The following is a 20,068-nucleotide window of genomic DNA, read 5'->3' on the forward strand; positions in this document are numbered from 1 at the left end:
GGGCAACCTTTTTGGAAGGTAATTTGAATATAGCAGTCAAAATTCAAATGCATATGTTTTTTGATCCACCGGGTCCTCTTTTAGGAACGTATCTTATCCATATATTCGAAGATACATGTACAAAATGTTCCTGACAACATCGATTGTGACAGTAAAATTGGAAAACCTCAAATATATACTCCCAGTCGAGTACTAATTAGTATTTTAAAGTAAATTCTAATTACTCCTGCTAATGACAGAAACCCAATTTAACATGCCTTAAGCAAAAAAGAAAAAGGAAAAAAAGTTTAAAAAGGGCCAAGTGCAATTTATTGCTCCATGGAGTGGAAAAATCTAGGACTTCACTGGCTTCAAGCATGGCTGAATCTAAGGACTCAGACCCAGTCATTGGGAAGCTGGCTCTTCCATTTCTGGGCTCTTCTTGTGTTTGCATTGCTCATAATCAGGCAAACTGTCTTCCCTGTGGTGACAAAATAACCACCAGCAAATGAGGCTCAAATCCCCTCAGTTTAGCAACCCCAGTGGAAATAGATCAGGTGAGCCCCACCTCAGACACATGGACTGAGAATTGGAGAGGGGTGATCCCAGAGAAAAACCCTGGAACCATATTAGTCAGAGCTCTCTAAAGAAACAGAACCAATAGAATGTGTATGTGTGTGTGTGTGCGTATGTATATAAGGGAGAGAGAGAAAGAGATTGATTATAAGGAGCTGTCTCAAACAATTATGGAAGCTGATCTAGGGACCTCGATCTGCAGTCGGCAGCCTGGAGACCAGAAGAGCTGATAATGTGTCTCATCAGATCCAAAGGCCTGGAAACTAGAAGAGGTGATCGTGTGATTTCCAGTCTGAAAGCTGGCAGGCCCGAGACCCAAGAAGAACCAATATTTCTGTTCAAATCTAAAGGCAAGAAAAGGCTGATGTTCGGCTCATGTGGTCGGGCAGGAGGCATTCATTCCCTTTCACTCAGCCTTTGTGTTCTATTCAACTGATTGGGTGAGGCCCGTGCACACTAGAGAGGGCAGTCTGTTTTATTCAGCCTACTGATTTAAATATTCATCTCATCCAGATACACCCTCACAGACACACCCAGAATAACCTTTGGCTACATGTCTGGGTACCCTGTGGCCCAGTCAGGCTGACACATAAAGTTAACCATCACAAACTGTGACCAGAAGAAAAAGATGTAGGTCTCACATGGACAAAGCCAACAGTTGTCTACTCTCCATTCGGCAGAATAAGATGCAGCCATTAGGGACTTCCCTGGTGGCGCAGTGGTTAAGAATCCACCTGCCAATGCAGGGGACATGGGTTTGAGCCCTGGTCCAGGAAGATCCCACATGCTGTGGAGCAATTAAGCCCGTGCGCCACAACTACTGAGCCTGCGTGCCTAGAGCCCGTGCTCTGCAACAAGACAAGCCACTGCAATGAGAAGCCGTGCGCTGCAGTGAAGAGTAGCCCCCGCTCGCCACAACTAGAGAAAGCCCGCGCGCAGCAACGAAGACCCAACACAGACATTAATTAATTAATTAATTAAATTTTTTTTAAATGCAGCCATTAAAAAGCTGATGTGGCTAACTTTGTGTGTCTAGTAGATAAGGGCTTTTTGTTTTAAACTCAGTTAAGCCTCCTAACAGCCCTGCAAGGTGAGGACTGTCATATCTTCATTTTACAAATGGAGAAATCAAAGCACAGAGAAGTTTCATAATTTGCCCAAAGTTGTATGGCCACTAAAGGGCCAAGCTGGCATTGGAACCTGGTCTGTCTGGCTCTAGAGTTAATACACTGTTGAAGTGCAGTAAGCTGTGTGTCCAGCAGGAGGTAGAGTGTGATCCACGTGTGGGAAACTAGAGCCCCCTCCCGGACCACATGTGTTTACTGATTATCGAAAGAAAATGATTTGAAATAACACATAAGAATCTATATTAATGGTTACTTCTGGACAGTGGGTTTAGGGGGGCTGAGCAGTGATGGGGACAGTTGGTTTGTGTTTTTTCACACCCTTGTGTACTGTTTGGCATTATGTTTCAAATTGCACCCACGATTGAAATCTCTGACTCCAGAATCCAAGCTCCTAACCTTCAAACTGTATGGCTTCTCCCCACGTCCACACAGGTGACCCTGGCAGGCTACGGCTTCACCTTCCGCTATTCGCCAGGTGGCAGACACGTGGAGTACAACGAAGGCAGCAGGACTCCACATGAGGGGGACCTTGAGTTCATTAGCATGGACCTGCACAAGGGATGTGGTAAGAGGCCAGAGAAGGGATTCGGGACCATGGAGACATGCTTCTCGGACAAGGGCAGTTGTAGGTTTTCACAGCCACGGACAGCAGATGGCCAAACACAGGAGTCAGACTGAGCCAGGGAGCCACAGTAGGGATTCAGGACCATGGATAGCGCCCACACACATGAGGGCATTGTGGGGCAGTAGTCCAGCGCCAAGGGCAGTGAGCAGTTGACTGCAAGGAAGCCCTGCGGCTCCAGAGGTTCACGTTCAGGATCTCTGTAGACTTGGAACGTGAGAGTTGCCCAGGAGTCATCTAGGAGGGGCTGTTGAGTAAGCAGTTGGCTGTCCACGTCAGCAGCACAGGAGCGAGGTCTGGATGGAGACTCAGATGTCAGCAGTATCTCAGGAGTTGTCAGTTGAAGCCCAGGGATGGGAATGAAATTATCCAAGGAAGGTGTATGGGGAGAGAAGAGAGCACTTTGAGAAGAAGATTCCTTGAGGAGGTCTCGGCCTCTCCTTCCCAAACCCCTTGATATGACCATCCATGTGCCTGCCTGCATCCTCCCACTACACTAAGCTCCCCCAGGGAAGCGATGGTGCCTGTGCCTCCAGCACCAGAGGGCGAAGGTCTGGCAGAGTCAACTCTCAGTGTTCGTTGAATACTTATGTGGAGTGTTGTCTACATCATGTGGTTCAGGAAGCAGAAGAAAAATCAAACCCTGCTGTCTCCTTTGCCCTCCCCTACTGAGGGAGGCTGAGTTCAGTGCCCATCCTTCTGCGTTCCCTCATGCGCTGTTCTGTCTCCTCTATAACCCAGATGATCCCACGCTATAACTGTCTTTCCACTGGACTGTCAAGGGCTGGGACCCTACCAAACTCTTATCTGTGTTTTAAGAATGTGGGAAGGACTCATTGAATAAATAGGTGCATGAATGAAAGACAAGTAGATGAGGGAGTGAGCTAGTGAAAGCGGGGATGGAGGGATGGCTGAGGGAGTGAATGAGTGATCGAGAGACCCATGAGGGACTGAGAGTAGGTGAGTGAGAAGTGAATGAACAGACGAGATCCTGTATGTTTGGGTGGCTGAGTGTGTGAGCCCATGCTTGAGTCCGTGAGAGAAAGGAAGGGGGGGGGGGCGTGTCAGTGAGCAGGACATCTGGACTGAGCCGCCACCTCCTCTCCTCCCTCCCCAGGGCCCTCCCGCCGCGGTGACCTCCAGACCCTGGGCTACTGTCTGCTGAAGTGGCTCTATGGGACCCTGCCATGGACGAACTGCCTTCCCAACACCGAGGATATCATGAAGCTGAAACAGAAGTGAGTCTGGGGGTCAGCAGAGCCCATCACTGCCCAGCACCCCTGCAGGGGGGACTGAAGCTCAGAACCCAATAGGGAACAGAAAAGAGGGGGAGGCAGCATCTGGCAGAGTCAAGGCCTCTGCAGTTCTCGGGAATCTGCTCTGCCGTCCATCGCAGCAGACAGGCGCGTGGGCTCTGGAACCACACTGCCTGGGGTCAGACTCCAGCCCCACTGCTGCAGGGTGTCGGGTGAGCAGCTTAACCTCCACAAGCCTCAGTGTCCTCCATCAGGTGGGATCCTGTTAGCACCCACCTCAGGGGGCTGTGGAAGGATTCGGGGGAGTCAGGTACGCAGCACTCAGCACAGAGCCTGGCCTGTAGAAAATGCTCACAGTGTACAGGACACCATGAGTCATTCGCTCCCACGGGGACCCACAGGCAACCTGAACACTTTGGCCTGGGCCCTGCCTCGGCATCTGGCAGCACTGGCCTCTTACATGCTTCCCTCACCTCTGCATGTAAAAGCGCCGGGTCCTGCTGGTTCTGTGTTAGATGCTCAGCACCAAGGACAGAGGGCACCTCGGTGCCAAGGGAGGTGCTGCTGAGTGCGCGGTCAGCACCAAGGACAGAGGGCACCTCGGTGCCCAGGGAGGTGCTGCTGAGTGCGCGGTTCAGCACCAAGGACAGAGGGCAGCTGGGCTCAGAGGGAAGCAACACAGGGGCTTTGGTCTTCAGCACCAAGGACAGTAGACGGCTAGATGCAGGGAAGCTCTGCAGGTCCACACATTGGGATTCAAGATCTGGTATAGGCTTGGGGCAGGAGAGTTGCCCCAAGAGGAGTCATCCAGGAGGGGCCATCCAGGAGACGGTTGGCTCTCCCATCTGAAGTGCAGGAATGAAGTCCAAACGGAGCCTTAGACCCCAGCAGTGTCTCAGGAATTGTCAGCAGAAGCCCTGGGAGAGGATGAGAGATTATCCAGGAAAAGTGTGCAGAGTGGGAAGAGGGAAAACTCTCTAGTGAACAGCATTGAGTCTGTCGTACTTTTCAGTTCTCAGCATGCTGTGTTGTTGGTTCCTGTTGAGCCTCTGTCTCATTTTATTTTGCCCCCTTTATTATCCCCCAACTTCCTTCTCTCAACTGTGGACACACATACTTGATGAATATATGTCCTACCGATATGCTTGCGTAAATGTACTTGTATCCTTAAACTTGCATGACAGTGGTGGCACTGTGTGTATTTGACTTGCATAAATGGTATTCTGTTCTGAATCTCACCTGTTTCTGGCTTTTTTCACTCAACACTTTAACCCCATCATTACACGTGCATCAAGTTTACTGCTTCTGACTACTGCTTTCAAATAAGTTTGTATAGACACGTCTGTGTCCTTAAACAACATATGATGAGTGTATTTAACTTGCATAAATGGTACTGTGCTCTAAACTTTATTCTCTTTCTTTCTTTCACTCACTGCTATATTTTTTAAACTTTACATTGTTAAAGAAGCGCAGTGCTTCTCCTCAATTAATTTTAGGTGTAGCTGTGTCCTTGAAAAATATGTTGTGTTTGAAATGTGTTATGTTTGATTTATGCTGATCGAACGCACACCCAGATGCCATGCCCCAAATCTCACCCTCCTTCAGGTTTCAGCTTAGTCGTCAGTCCCCGGGGAGCCCTTCCCTCGCCCCCACTGCATCAGGTCTCCTGCTTGTTCACGCTCAGAGGAAGGGACGCCTGTCACATTGGCCTGCCCGTAATGACCTGTTCAAGGCTGACCTTTATTGTATACTTTCCTGTGCCGGGCAGTGCGCCCAATGCTCCCCTGTGTCGTCCTCAGAGCAGCTCTGAGGTAAGTGCTCTCGTGATCTGAAAGCACAGAGAGCTTAGGTAATCAGCCCAGGTCACACAGCTGATTAGAGTTGCTCCCAGGCCATTTGACTCCAGAGGAGGCCCTTTCACCTGGAAGCTGGTGTCTCCCAAGTATGGGAGGCCCATCGCACGTGGATTGGTGGTGTTTGGTTGTTACCATCCTCCACTCACCAAATACTCAGTGAGCACCTCCCATGCACCAGGCTCTATTCCAGGGCCTGGGGATACAGGAGTAACTAAGGACAAACATCCCTGCCTTCAGGGAACTCACATTCTAATGGGGGAGATAGACAGTACAGAGATAGTGAAACACACAGCATGGCAGAGGTCAGACGGTGGGGGCCATCAGGTCGGAACCCTGGGTAGCCATCAGGGGGGCTGTCAGGGTGTGGGCATGCTTGCTCTTTTAGATTTAAAGGCCAGGGCAGGTCTCATGGCAGTGGTGACAGATGAATCACCTCCAGAAAGGCAGTGAGGCAAGTAGGAGGTCCCACTTCGGTGCTAATATGCCCCAACATCTCTGCTGAAGGACGAAGAGACAGAGAAAGAGAGCAGCCTTCAGCTCCCAGGTTTCCTCTGCATCAGAACCTGCCAGAACATGAGCCCATTTCCCTGCTTTCTTCGTTTCTTTCTGCACTTATTTTCTGGTTTTCCAGTAGTTTTCCATTTTTGCATTGAAGCCAGGTGAAAACGAGTCACAGAATTAGCAGCACAGGTAGTCGGAGCCCACAGCCCAGCCGCTAAAGCGGTTGAGTGAGGCTGAAGTTTGTGAGCTGCTCCTTGAAGCGTTCTGCTGTGTCAGTGACGAGGTTGCTCTTACGAGGAGACCCCGAAAGACTGTGGCCCAAACGAGATAGATCTTTAGTTCCTTCTCACTAACAGCCCCAAGGTAGGAGACCAAGGGTTGTGGGGTACCTCGGCCCCCCTCATACTGGGTGCGAGCTCTAGTGCCACTGACACCCGTTGCTTTTAGAGGGCAGGACCAGAAATGACATGTCTCTTGGTCACGTGGCCACCCCAAGCTGCAGTGGGGGCTGGGAAATGTCTCCAGCCTGTGGCTGCCGACCCCTGGGATTCTGCCATCACAGGGGAGAAGTGACACTGGGCGCCAGGTAGCGGACTCCTCCGCAGTGCCCCCTTTAGTCGGATTTCTCTGAAGGCAGGGACCGCGTCAGCTCTGTCGTCACTGTGTTGTTCGCAGTACAGCGCTTGGCACGTTGTGGGTGCTCATGAGATAGTTGCAGGATGGATGAACGACTAAGGAAAGAAGGCGTGAACCTTCTTCACACCCAGGCCTGGGCTTCCGTGTGGGCACACGGGTCAGGCAGAAGCAGCCCCAGTCTTGGAGGTTCCCAGGCCGGGAGGAGACACGCAGGCAGGAAGTGATTGGTGCCTGTGAGGGTGGAGGCAGCCCCGGGGCATTTTGGGAGCAGAGGGGAGGCACGTGACCTGGCCTCGGGCCCCTGGGAGCCCTTACCCAAGAGACGCCTGACCCGGTCTGCCGAGGAGTTTCCCAGGCAGACAAAGGGGAGGCAAGATTTCTGGGTAGACAGCATGTCACATGTGTGAACTCTCTGTTCGTTCATTCGTGCGTTCTGAACCTGCTTCCTGAGGCTCCACTGGGTTGGATCCTCCCTCCCCCTACCGCCTCTAACTCCTAAGAACAGTCGTATCTCCCTTTTCACCGCTCTCCCACCTTCCCCTTCACAGGAGTTAAACAAATGTGACTGTGACATGCTTCACTAAGAGACTCCGCCCTTGCCAAGTCGGACGCAGAGTAAATAAAATAGGTCTTAGTAGTCACTTTCATATCAATGACTTCAGAATAAGTAAGATTCCAGAACCCCAGATCCCAGCCACGATCACAGAGGGAGGGCGGGGAACATGAAGATACTCCACAGGGAGCATCAGTGGTGATGTGGGACTCATTCTAAACACCCCCAACCCAGCCTCTGTCGGTTGACTTGAGGCAGTAACCAAAGGGCCCACAAGGGGGCAGTGTTGACACATGCACGTTTTCCGGAGCCCTAACCTGTCCTCTCCGACGTCTTACTGGTGTGCGTGGCTTTTTTCCATTAACTCAGCAAATATGTATTCATTTTTTTGAAAGTTCTAGTTCATGACAGAATTAATGAATAAAAGAAAGAGGAGAGGCAATTTGATTCCCCATGGCTTTCTGTTGTGCAAGGCCCCCAGCAGGGAAAGCACAGACTCCGGTCGGAGTTGGTCCCTGCTCTCAAGGCTGCCACTGGGCGGGGAGGTCCCGCGAACACAGTGACAGCCTGTGATGGGAGAATTGCTCACACAATTTACAGTGTCCTGAGGCTGGCACAGCCCGTTTCTGCCATCACTCGCTCGCTCAATCATTTACCACATACATCCTGAGGCTGCTGGGGAGAGACAAGGGTCAGACCCAGCCCTTCTTGTGCACATATGAGAGTTGCTGTAGGAGACCCGTGGACCTATGCGCAGGGTGTGCAGACGCTCGGCAGGGATCTGTTTCCTCAACCTGCAGGGGTCCAGGGGAAGCTTCCAGGGTACCAGCCCTCAAGCCATGTCCAGAAGGGAGAGCAGCCACTCACTGGGGGTCAAGGTGGGGAAAGGCTGCCAAAGGCAGAGGAGCAATATGTACAGAGGCCAGGGGATGTGGGTGGATGTGTGACCTGGTTGGGCTAGGAGGAGTTTGGTGTGACTGGAGTATGAGATGGAGGGAGAGGAAGCCAGGGAGGCAAAGCCACAGGGGCTGGTGGCTTTGCTGCCAGAGGTTTCCCAACAGGGCACTGGGGAACCACAGGAGGGCTGCGAGCAGGGAGGGGCAGAGTCCACTCTGGGCATAGAAAGACTCTCTGGGGCTGTGGGGGGGGGTGCATGGAAAGCTGGGGAGGAGGCTGGGGTCCAGGGAGAAAGGGTGAGGCCTGAGCTGGGCTTAGAGCCATGGACAGAGTGGGGGATGGGGCAGAGAGTGCTAGGGAGCAGGGGGGTGGGGCTTGGGGACTTGTGGGCTGTGGGGCAGGGAAGGGGAGGACAGCACCCCATGCCTGGGGGGACAGTGGGGAGCCAGCCCGGTGGTTCAGGCCAGAGGAGGATACAGGAGGCCAGGACTCTGAGGATGGAGCCAAGGAAGTGGATGAACTTTCATTTCTCTTTCTTGCTTTTTTTTTTTTTTAATTGAGGTAGGTTTACAATAGCATGTTAGTTTTTTTTTTTAATAAATTTATTTTATTTATTTATTTTTGACTGCATTGGGTCTTTGTGGCCGCATGCGGGCTTTCTCTAGTTGCGGAGAGCAGGGCTACTCCTCGTTGCGGTGTGCGGGCTTCTCATTGCGGTGGCTTCTCTTGTTGCGGAGCACGGGCTCTAGGTGCGCGGGCTTCAGTAGTTGTGGCACGAGGGCTCAGCTGTCGTGGCTCACAGGCTCTAGAGCGCAGGCTCAATAGTTGTGGCGCACGGGCTTAGTTGCTCCGCAGCATGTGAGATCTTCCCGGACCGGGGCTCGAACCCGTGTCTCCTGCATTGGCAGGCGGGTTCTTAACCGCTGCGCCACCAGGAAGGTCCCCAGCATGTTAGTTTCATTATACAGCACAGTAATTCAGTTATATGTATACGGATATATATATGAATATATACGTGAACATATATATATTCTATTTCAGATTCTTTTCCCTTATAGATTATTACAAAATATTGAGTAGAGTTTCCTGTGCTATACAGTAGGTCCTTGTTGGTTATCTATTCTATATATAGTAGTGTGTATATGTTAATCCCAACCTCCTAGTTTATCCCTCCCCCGCAACTTTCATTTTTCTTGAGTGGTCCAAGAGGGGGTGTGTGTGTGTCTGTGTGTTTATACATGTATATGTACACAAATATGTGTGTGGATAGACAGATAGATAGTTGATCCTCATTATTCACAGATTCTGTATTTGTGAATTGACCTCTTCACTAAAATGTATTTGTAACCCCAAAATCAATACTCTGAATGGCTTTCGAAGTCATTCTCAGACACGCAGAGTGGAGAAAATTGAGTTGCCCAATGCACGTGATCCTAGCCGAGGCTGAACAAGGCGACACTCTGCCTTCTTGTTTCAGCTCACAAGTGTCCTTCCTGTGGTCTGTTCAGTGCCACATTTTCCACACTTTTATGCTTTTGGGGGGGGATTTTGCTGTTTAAAATGGCCCCAAGCATAGTGATGAAGGGCTAAGCGCAAGGAAATACATGTGTGAGATGAGCATCCTTCAGTGCTGTTGGACCAGAGATCCATGTGAATGGATCAACATTATATTAAATAAGGTGTCTTTAGGCACACAGGTAAAACCAGGTGATGCATTGATCAGTTGGTAAAAATGTTGCGATTGGAAACTGTGCTTCTGGTAAACTCCTGGCTCAGAATTTGCTCCTTCAGTGTCCAAGGCCTGACTACCGTGAATAATGAGAACTAGGGCACATCTACCAGACATCCTGTTTCAGAAGGTTGCTCTCCTTCCCTAAAAGGCCTTTCACATGTACCTCTGTCCTCTCAGGTTTCTTGACAACCCAGAAGGCCTTGTGAGACAACGCAGTCGCTGGATCAATACCTCAGGTATGTCCCAAGGGGAGGGAGCAGGCGGGGGCCTTGGAGGGACCGGGGCTCAGGCCCATCCCGGGGATGCCTCTCTTTACACCAGTCTATTTTCCTTCTTTGAGTTTTCCAAATCACACATGTATTTGTGCCCCTTGTAGAAAAACAGAAATCTTCCCCCAAATTTCAGAAGTGTGTCTGAACAATAATAACAGCAACACACACACACATGCAACCACACACACATAATGTGTGGGGGTTTTTAATGGAATCATATTACGTATATTAGTCTCTGACTTACTTTTTCATTTAAGAAGGTGATACCTTAGAGATTTCTGTGTCAATACTTGTAGAATTTTATGGGTATTTTTTAAAAATTGTGGTATAATACACTTAACGTCAGTTAAAACTACAGTTCTGACTCATTAGTCCTGAAATCCGTTTAACAGGTCAAAAACAGGATTTTTAAAAATTAAAAAACAGAAAACTATGAATGCCTTACAGAAGTTAAGGAAATGCCATATCTTCAGTGATACATATCTATACTCATATATATGTATGTGAGTAATGGATTATAATTAGAAATACATCTTATATTTATATTTTATATTATAAAATGTATTTCTAATTATATCTCTATTTCTGTCTTATTTATAATTTCATTTGTTTGTTTGTTTTTAGATTCCACATATAAGCAATATCATATGATATTTGTCTTTCTCTGTCTGGCTTACTTCACTTAGCTTGATGATCCATGTTGCTGCAAATGGCATTATCTCATTCTCTTTCTGGCTAAGTAATATTCCATTGTTGCTCCCCTGTCTTGCCTCCTTTAAATAGTGATGCTATGAATACTGGGGTGTGTGTATGATTATGAATTAGAGGTTTCTATGGGTATATGCCCAGAAGTGGGATTGCTGGTTTATATGGTAGCTCTATTTTTAGTTTTCTGAGGAACCTCCGTCCTGTTCTCCATAGTGGCTGCACCACTTTACCTTCCCACCCACAGTGTAGGAGGGTTCCCTTTTCTCCACACCCTCTCCAGCATTTATGGTTTGTAGACTTTTCGCTGAGGGCCATTCTGACCGGAGTGAGGTGATAACCTCACTGTAGTTTCGATTTGCACTTCTCTAATGATTAGCGCTGTTGAGCATCTTTTCATGTAAACCGTCATTTTTAAAGCCAATCCCTCTTACTGGAGACTGAGGCTGTTTTTGTTTCGTTTGGGGGAGTGGTTTTTTCCAGCGTCCCTGCTGTAGAACGTCTACATTGCTCTCTAAACATGAGGCGGAAAGACAGCCGGAAAAGGATAGTTTATCCGCTCCAGTCTGTAAGGACTCTTTTGCGGTATGCGGGCCTCTCACTGCTGTGGCCTCTCCCGTTGCGAAGCACAGGCTCCGGACGCGCGGGCTCAGTGGCCATGGCTCACGGGCCCAGCCGCTCCGCGGCATGTGGGATCTTCCCGGACCGGGGCACGAACCCGCGTCCCTTGCATCGGCAGGCGGACTCGCAACCACTACGCCACCAGGGAAGCCCAGGACTCATTTTTAAATTACCTGAAATCCCTGGATTCAGATCATGTCTGTGCTGCTCAAGTCACTTTCCCCTCCAGCCTCGGGCTCTTGCTCCGTAAGAATGAGCCCCATTGGCAGTTCCCTGGTGGTCTAGTGGTTAGGATGCCAGGCTTTTACTGCCGAGGGCCCGGCCAGGTTCAATCCCTGGTCGGGGAACTGAGATTATGCAATCTGCGCCAGCATGACCAAAAAAAAAAAAAAAACAACGACAAGGAGCCCCACGGTCAGTTTATTGCAGCTCTCCTGACGCTAAGGCAGTCACGGGGAAGTGGAGCTGGTGGCGCCAGTGGGGCTGGTGGGGCCGGGCTTGGGGTGGGCGGGGCCAGAAGGAAGTTCAGCCCCAGGTTTACCAGCCTCTCTGAGCCTCCGCTTCCCCACGTGTAAAATGGGGCCAATGATAGCCCTCACCTCCCGAGGGTTGTCCCGAGAATTCAGTGTAGAGCTGGGCCCAGGGGTGCTGCCTTAGCTTCTGCCGCAGCCCTAATTAAACGTGCTCAGGGCCAGCCTGAGACAGGCATTGCTCAAGTGGGAGCTATTATGATTACTGTATTGGTTTCATAATTGGCACTTTTAAAAAGTGTAATAATGGCATTGTGCCATTTAGGGAAAACAAACAACAAAAAGGCTTTATCTTTTAAAACAGCCTCTATCTTTTAAACTCCGTCCCTGGGGCAGCCAGCCTGGTTTTGTAAGCCAGTGAACTAAGTTTTTGTGGGGTTTTTTTGGCCTCATACCCTGACTTGCGGGATCTTAGTTCCCTGACCAGGGATCCAACCCGTGCCCCCTTCAGTGGAAGCGCGGAGTCATAACCACAGGACTGCAAGGGAAGTCCCCTAAGAATTGTTTTACAGTTTGAAATGGCTGGGGAAAAAAGTCAAGAGAAGAAGACTTTGTGACACGTGAAACCTGTCTGACGTTCAAGCTGCAGAGTCCATAAATAAAGCAGTCTTGGTGCACAGCTGCGCCCATCGGCTTCCTGCCTTCCGTGGGCCTTTTGTGGGAGAACAGCTGAGCTGGGTCCTGGCCACAGAGATTCCCGGCGTACAAGCTTGCTGGCTCCCATCTAGATACCCACCAAATAGTCAGAGATAAAATTGTATAATCAGCCTGGGTTTGCTTTAAAACAATACGGGACGGGGAAGGGTAGGGGTTTTGATGAAACAAGATGGGCATGAGTTGACAGCTGACGAGACGGGGTGACGGATACGCTGCCGTTCATGGTACCGCTCTCCTGTTGCTTATGTTTGATGTTTTCCCAAAAAAACAATTCAAATCTAAGTGGTCGTGGCAGTGCCGGGCACAGAGGAAGCACTGAGCAAATGGGCACCACGGCTGAGACCCTCTAGGCAGAGCCCCTCAGGCTCTGGGTTGGGTACCCCTCTCAGGCTGCTCCCGTGTCTTGACCACAGAGACCCTGCAGAAGTACCTGAAGGTGGTGATGGCCCTCAAGTACGAGGAGAAGCCGCCCTACACCGCCCTGAGGAACAATCTGAAAGCCCTGCTTCAGGATCTGCGGGTGTCGGCCTACGACCCCTTGGACCTCCAGGTGGTACCCTAGGTGCGTTCCAGTGGGAAGAGTTTGTGAGGCTTAACCCTCTCCCCAGCTCCCACCGCTGTTTCCACCGATGCCATTTGATGTTTATACTCCAGGGGCCAACTTCCCAGTGAGCTGCTGCCTTTTTCCACAGGATTCTTGAACCTTCCAGCCCCCGGGCATCACAAGTAGCAGGAACTCGACTCAAACTGGCTTTAAGGAAAAGGGCAATTGATTGGCCCTTGTCACTAGAATATTCCGAGGGGGAAGCTTTAGGTGTGACTGGATTCAGGGCCTGGAAGTTAGCACCGAGATGTTGTCAGTCTCTCTGTCTTTCTCTGTCCCTTTTCTCATCCCTCCATCCCTCTACCCATCCACCTGCAGTCTCTGCTTTCCTTTGGGTCACCCCCCAAAAAACCCCATCTGTCCCCCACCAAAACCCCTGGCTCTGTGTCCAGTGCCTCACCTTGCTCGCGTGTGTGTGTGTGTGTGTGTGTGTGTGTGTGTGTGTGTGATGACTCTAATGTTTGACTACAGTAAGCACACACAGAGGGAAGTAGGGGAGCTAACGCCCAGGAAGTAGAAAAGCCACACAGTGCAACACGTGGACGAACACATTGACAAAACATTCCACATCTTTATAAAAGGGGCTGTGTTGGTCCTTTTGCCTTTTTCGTTGTGGTTGCACTGAGCCCACATGGCCATTCCTTGGGATAATGGGGAAGGGCAATCATACTGTTTGGTTCCTTCCCCCACAGTCTTGCAGCTCCTCGATGGTGGCGATGAAGGATGCTCTTTGTAACGCCAGTGGCTGGGTGTTGGCTTGCTTTGCCAGGGTTTTGTTTTCCAGACAAAACACCTTGAACACCCGTGTGCACACAGGCCTGAGGATGGATTTCTTTTGAAGGAGATAAGCAGATTGCTCTTCCCCGGGGACTGTGCTCACTCACGTACACTCCCCTTAGCACTGAGCGAGGGCGCACGGGAATCTCTGGAAGGTCAAGGTTATAAACTCAGTCCCCTTGACGGTTCATTTTGGTGAGGCAGCGTGGATGGGTTCTGAGGAGCAGCTTCCCCGGGCCCTCCCCTGTCCGTGGGGTTGTCATTTCTCTCACATGTCTGTCTGGATTCAAAGCTCAGTGTCTGTCCAACTCAGCGGTTCTCAGACAGAGGCAGTGTTCCCGCGGGGGCCATTTGGCAGTGTCTGGAGACGTTTTTGGTGCTCACGCCTGAGGAGAGGTGCTGCTGGCATCTCAGGGGTTGAGGCTGGGGATGCTGCCCCCTGTTGTGCGACACACAGGCCGCCTGCTACCAGCAGCGCCGTGGCCGAGGAAGCAGGCCCGCGTGCGTCTCGAGGAGCATCCTTGTGGGTGGCAGCCTGGCTCCCACAGTGTGGTCTTCTCTTGGCACCTTGACGACAGGTGCTTCTTCAGCCCTGCAACCCTTACTCACATCCCAGAGCTGAAACCACGAGGTAACACGTGTGTCCGGCTCTTCACACAGTGCCTGGGTGCAGAGCGCTCCAAAAATGCCAGGTTGTTTGTTTGTTCAGTAACCTAGCAGGCTCCCTGCCTTAATCACAGACACTCTCCAAAAGTGAAGGCGTGACCTCCACCCAGCTTGCCACCCTCCCAGTCTCTGTCCCCCCAACCCCCAGCTGTCCTGAGAGACCTCTGGGTCCTCCCACACCCCTCTCTGCCCCCAGCCCTGTCCCTGCAGGCGGCTGCTAAGTCTCTTCTAGCCCTCTCCTCCAGGGCTCTGCCTCTGCCCGGACCCCCCAGAGTTTGGTCACCTGCTGGTGGTGAGCTCTGGGAGGGCCGGGTCACGTCTGTTTCTGCATCTCTGTGCTTCCCACTCACATCACTGGCCTGGCTCATAAATATTCCACCCATATTTACCGAGTGAGTGAGTCCAGCCTTCCCGTCAGTGCTGGCCTGTCTTACAGTACCTCCCTGTCCCCCACCCCCAGTACCATGGAAATTTAAAAGCTAAAGACCGAACGGCCCCTTTCAGGATCACTACAGCTCACTCTCTGGGGACCACTTACTCACTGCCAAGTTTGTCCCTTGGTTAGGAACTTAATGAAGAGATGCTCCTTAAGGAGCCCGGGGACTTTGGAGTAACTTGAGGATCATCGTGCCTCTGCCTTGGCCCGAGCGCCCAACCACCCCTCAGATTCTAGGCCAGGCCAAGCTCAATCCTACCTCAGGACCTTTGCACTTGCCATTCGCATGGTCTGTGACGATTTTCCTCTTCTTTTTTAATTAATTAATTTATTTATTATTTTTGGCTGCGTTGGGTCTTCATTGCTGTGCGCGTTCTCTAGTTGCGGTGAGCGGGGGCTACTCTTCCTTGCGGTGTGCGGGCTTCTCATTGCGGTGGCTTCTCTTGTTGCGGAGCACGGGCTCTAGGCGCACGGGCTTCAGTAGTTGTGGCACACAGGCTCAGTTGTGGCACGCGGGCTGTAGAGCGCAGGCTTCAGTAGTTGTGGCACACGGGCTCAGTAGTTGTGTTGCGGACTGTAGAGCGCAGGCTCAGTAGTTGTGGTGCACGGGCTTAGTTGCTCCGCAGCATGTGGGATCTTCCGAGACCAGCGCTCAAACCCGTGTCCCCTGCACTGGCAGGCGGATTCTTAACCACTGCGCCACCAGGGAAGCCCCTCCCCTTCGGTTTGCATGACCGGCTCCTTCTCATCACTGCCTCTCAGATCCCGAGGCCTCCCCTTGTCGCCTTCTGGAGGGAAACATGTGTTTAATCTGTCGTGTCTCCACGCTTCTCCTCCAGATTGTAAGCCCAGCAAAGTCTTCTTGTTCCTCTTGTTTGTGGTGGTATCTCGCATCCCTAGAAAGTAGAAAGCCCCTATCACACAGTAGGGGCTTAAAGGGTACTCTTTGAATGAATGACACTGACAGCCATTTTTATCGTCTTCTAGAACTTTCAGCCTGCAGTTTGAAATAGAAAAAAAAAAAGAAGATATGTGACTCAAGGACTGCTATAGAATCACAGACAAGCTTCTAGAAAGATCCCTCGAATGTGCATTCCTGCCACTTCTTTAGATCATCCGTCTAGATCAGCCTCAGGGAACCCGGAAATTAGGCTCAGATACTGTGAACTCCCTCCTTTGACCATCCCTCCCTTCAGCCGTTGTCTCCCACCAGCCACTGGCGTTTTGGACCGAGAAGACCCCCAGTTCACAGACAGGGGTTGGGCTGGTCCTCTCAGTAAGGACGCTGCCATTGGCACCACTATGCTGTAGCAATAAATGGTTTCATTGGAGCTTGGAGGGTTGAGTGTCTGCAAAAGAAGTTCCTTTTGGAAAACTTTAGCTCATTTTTTTTTCTCCCACCCACCCATCCCTTCAAGCTTTCACCCAGCCATCTACTCTTTCATACATCTATTCACACTTTCAGGCAGACACTCATCCATCCATTCTTTCACTTATCTGTCCATCCCTCCATCCATCCCTCCATCCATCCCTCCATCCATCCCTCCATATACTTGTCCATCCATCCCTCCATCCACTCACCCTTTCATCCATCCATTCATTTACTACTCATTCTCCCATCCACCTACCCTTCTTCTCTTCCATACATTCACCCTTCCTTTCATTCGAGAAATATTCAGCAGGCGTTTCTTGAGCACATGCTGTATGACATGCATCATGCTGCACAGAGGGTCCCAATGAACCAAACACACCTGCCAAGGTCCTTGAGCTGACGGAGCCTACAGTCAAGCGGGAGGGGACGGTGTTCAAGGACACGACTTCACGTGGTGATTGGCACTCTGAAGACAAAGCTCGGGCTGTGATGGAGAGGGAGAGGCCTCGGGACAGGAGGGCACCTCTGGGGGGAGCCTGGACTCAGAGGGACCAGGGAGGAAGCTGTGGGAGGGTAGTTAGAGGAAAGGAGGGCCTGGGGAGAGACGTCAAAGGCAGGCTGGCCGGCAGCACGTGGCCAATGATTAGACTGGGAGAGGCTAAGACGGAGGAGGGGATAAACCCGCCTCCCCGAATTGGACCTTGGATATCTTACACCATCCACCCTGCTTTGAGATGGGGAGAATCAGAGGCCGGATGGGGGAAGAAACTGCTCTGAGACGCCCTGCTTCTCTCCCTGCTCGGGAGAGGAAAGGAGATTGGCAGACTGATGATCGTTTCCTGGCTGAAAGGAAGTGTGTATAATCCTTTCCAGAAGGAGGTAGTCCTTAAGGAGAGAGAAAACCCATCAGAAAATCTCCTACTTACAGCCCCTCTGTGTTTATGAGTCCACAAAAGAAGAGGGACGTCAGCCACCCTTCAGGGCCCCAGATCAGGCAAGAGGGACGGTCATAGTCAACACCTGCCCCTCCCGTCATCCTGCCCTCGGTGCACTTGGCCAGTCCAGCATCAAAGTCCGGCAGCCCCCTGTCCTCCACCCTTCTCTCTGAGCGAGCAAAGGCAGCGAGACCCAGCGCTGCTCAGACAATGGGAGAGTCCCATGTCCGTCGTGGCAGAGCAGCGAGAACGTGGGCAGTTTCCCTCCCTGTCAATGAGCCCGCTTTAATCTGTCTCCAGAGCCCAGGTTTTGGTAGCTCATCCCCCAACCTCTGAAAGAGGAGAGTGTGGTCATCGGCATTAGATGAGAATCACAGGGCCCAGGGGAGTGGAAGTGACTCACAGGCTACCATGTGGCCGACAGTGGCTGGAACCTGTCCTCTGTCCCCTCCATCCCTCCTCTGCCCCAAAATGAAACCCTGGCTAAAGGTTAGTGAGACATTTGTGGTGCTGGGGGTGTGCGTTTTAAAATAATTTTTACTGCAGGGCACCTCTGAGCCTTCAGTAAACTCAAGTTGTTACCGGAAGGGGTCCCCTTCCAGGGCCCGAGAGTGAGGTCTAACACTCAGAAGTGAATTGTCCAAGGAGACACGTGTGCTGACAAAGCAAGAGACTTCACTGGGAAGGGGCGCCCCGGCGGAGAGCAGCAGGGTAAGGGAACCCCGGAGAACGGCTCTGCCACGTGGCTCGCGGTCTCAAGGTTTATGGTGATGGGGTTAGTTTCCGGGTTGTTTCTGGCCAAGCATCTTGCTTGTGCCCATATTTGGGCTGACTCAGGGTCCTTCCTGGTGGTGCACGCATCTCCGCCAAGATGGATTCTAGCATGAGGATTTGTGGGAGGTTGGCAGGACATATTACCGACTGGCGTCTCCTCCCTCGTTTTGGCCCCTCCTGAATTCTCCCGCAAGCACCGTGTTGTTTATCAGGACCTCCTGTCATGAGACAACTCATGCAAGCGGTTATTATCGTGCTTGGCAAAGGCGGGCAGTTTCGGTCAGTGGTTCCCTAACAAGGTGTGGGGTTTCATCTCCAAGAGGGGCCGCCCAGTAGGCAGCTGGGAAGGACAAATCACTTCCCTTCCCTTGTGAAATATTTTTCTTATGAAAAAGGATTGCTTCTAAGGCTATTGCAAGTAAAATTCCTTCCGGATGAGACCTCAGAAACGATAGCAAATGTTTGCAGAGACTTCCTTATGGATGTTAAAATTCAGCTGAGTACCTTTTACAGATCTAATCGGCTCTGTTCAGTGATTCCTGAACTGAGCAGCATCCTGTCGAGCAGATAGAACAGATGTTGAAAGACTTTTTAGAGGCAGAAGGAAGCAGGAACAAGAAAGTTCTGCTGGGCTTCCCTGGTGGCGCAGTGGTTGAGTCCGCCTGCCGATGCAGGGGATGCAGGTTCGTGCCCTGGTCTGGGAGGATCCCACGTGCTGCGAAGCAGCTGGGCCCGTGGGCCATGGCCGCTGAACATGCGCGTCCGGAGCCTGTGCTCTGCGGTGGGAGAGGCCGCAGCAGTGAGAGGCCCGCGTACCGCACAAAAAAAAAAGGAAGAAAGAAAGTTCTACTAGGCAAAAAAAGCAGTTTGCTTATTGCAAACTTGCTTTTCTTCAGGGGACTGCAGGGGTCTGTCAGGCACATTGCTTAACTAATTCTGATCAGATGATTCCTGATTGATGGTTTAAGATGCCATTTCTGGAAGAGCCAACACTGTCATGGAGTCTCTGTTTGGTGACGTGGGGCTTAGCATAAGCAACTCCATTTTGGGCCTGTTGTCTTATTTTTAACACCCAGTTGGAAGTTAATGGGGAAATTTTTACTGCTTTGGTGGAGAGTCTACAAATGCAAATTATGTTGGGTGTTTGTGAAATGTTTCACATCTATGTTGTGAGATGTAGATGTTTCACATCTACGTTGTGAAACGTAGATGATATATTTTTTAAAATGAATTGCTATTAGTTTATTTATTTTTTTAACTTATTTTATTTATTTTTGGCTGCGTTGGGTCTTCATTGCTGAGTGGGCTTTCTCTAGTTGCAGCCCGCGTGCTGCAACTACTGAAGCCCCCGCGCCTAGAGCCCATGCTCCGCAACAAGAGGAGCCACCGCAATGAGAAGCCCGCGCACCACAGCAAAGAGTAGCCCCCACTCGCCGCAACTAAATAAAGCCTGTGCACAGCAACAAAGACCCAGTGCAGCCAAAAATAATAAATAAATAAATAAATAAATTTTATAGAAGAAGATAATAATAATCCATGGGAATTCCCTGGCAGTCCAGTGGCTAGGAATCGGTGCTTTCACTGTTGAGAGTGCAGGTTCAATCCCTGGTTGGGAAACTAAGATCCCACAAGCCACACGGCACGGCCAAAATAAAAATAAAAATAATAAAATAATCCATGGGGGGAAGCATGTTTCATTGCTTACTTATAATTTCCAGGGTTGGTTTAGCCATAGAATTATGCAAATTAAAAGAACAGAGGACTTCCCTGGTGGCGCAGCGGTTAAGAATCCACCTGCCAATGCAGGGGACACGGGTTCGAGCTCTGGCCCAGGAAGATCCCACATGCCGCGAAGCAGCTAAGCCCGTGCACCACAACTACTGAGCCTGTGCTCTAGAGCACGCAAGCCAAAACTACTGAGCCCGCATGCCACAACTACTGAAGCCCGCGCATCTAGAGCCCGTGCTCCACAACAGGAGAAGCT

At 50.9% G+C, this 20,068-nt stretch overlaps 1 protein-coding gene across 5 annotated transcripts in view; it reads left to right on the plus strand.

Annotated features, from left to right (window-relative positions):
* Positions 1–16,328, plus strand: part of VRK3 (VRK serine/threonine kinase 3) — a 42,814-nt gene extending 26,486 nt beyond the window's left edge. For all 5 annotated transcript variants that reach the window (XM_082676812.1, XM_082676815.1, XM_082676814.1 and 2 more), the window contains 5 exons: positions 2,115–2,247; positions 3,422–3,542; positions 9,913–9,971; positions 12,934–13,082; positions 15,991–16,328. In XM_082676812.1, coding sequence (XP_082532938.1) covers positions 2,115–2,247; positions 3,422–3,542; positions 9,913–9,971; positions 12,934–13,082 — 462 coding nt within the window. In that variant the 3' untranslated portion in view covers positions 15,991–16,328. The remainder of the gene's footprint in view (positions 1–2,114; positions 2,248–3,421; positions 3,543–9,912; positions 9,972–12,933; positions 13,083–15,990) is intronic.
* The last annotated feature ends 3,740 nt before the right edge of the window (positions 16,329–20,068 follow it).

Source organism: Grampus griseus (genome assembly GCF_964374135.1).
Source record: "Grampus griseus genome assembly, chromosome: 19".
Lineage (NCBI taxonomy): Eukaryota > Metazoa > Chordata > Mammalia > Artiodactyla > Delphinidae > Grampus > Grampus griseus.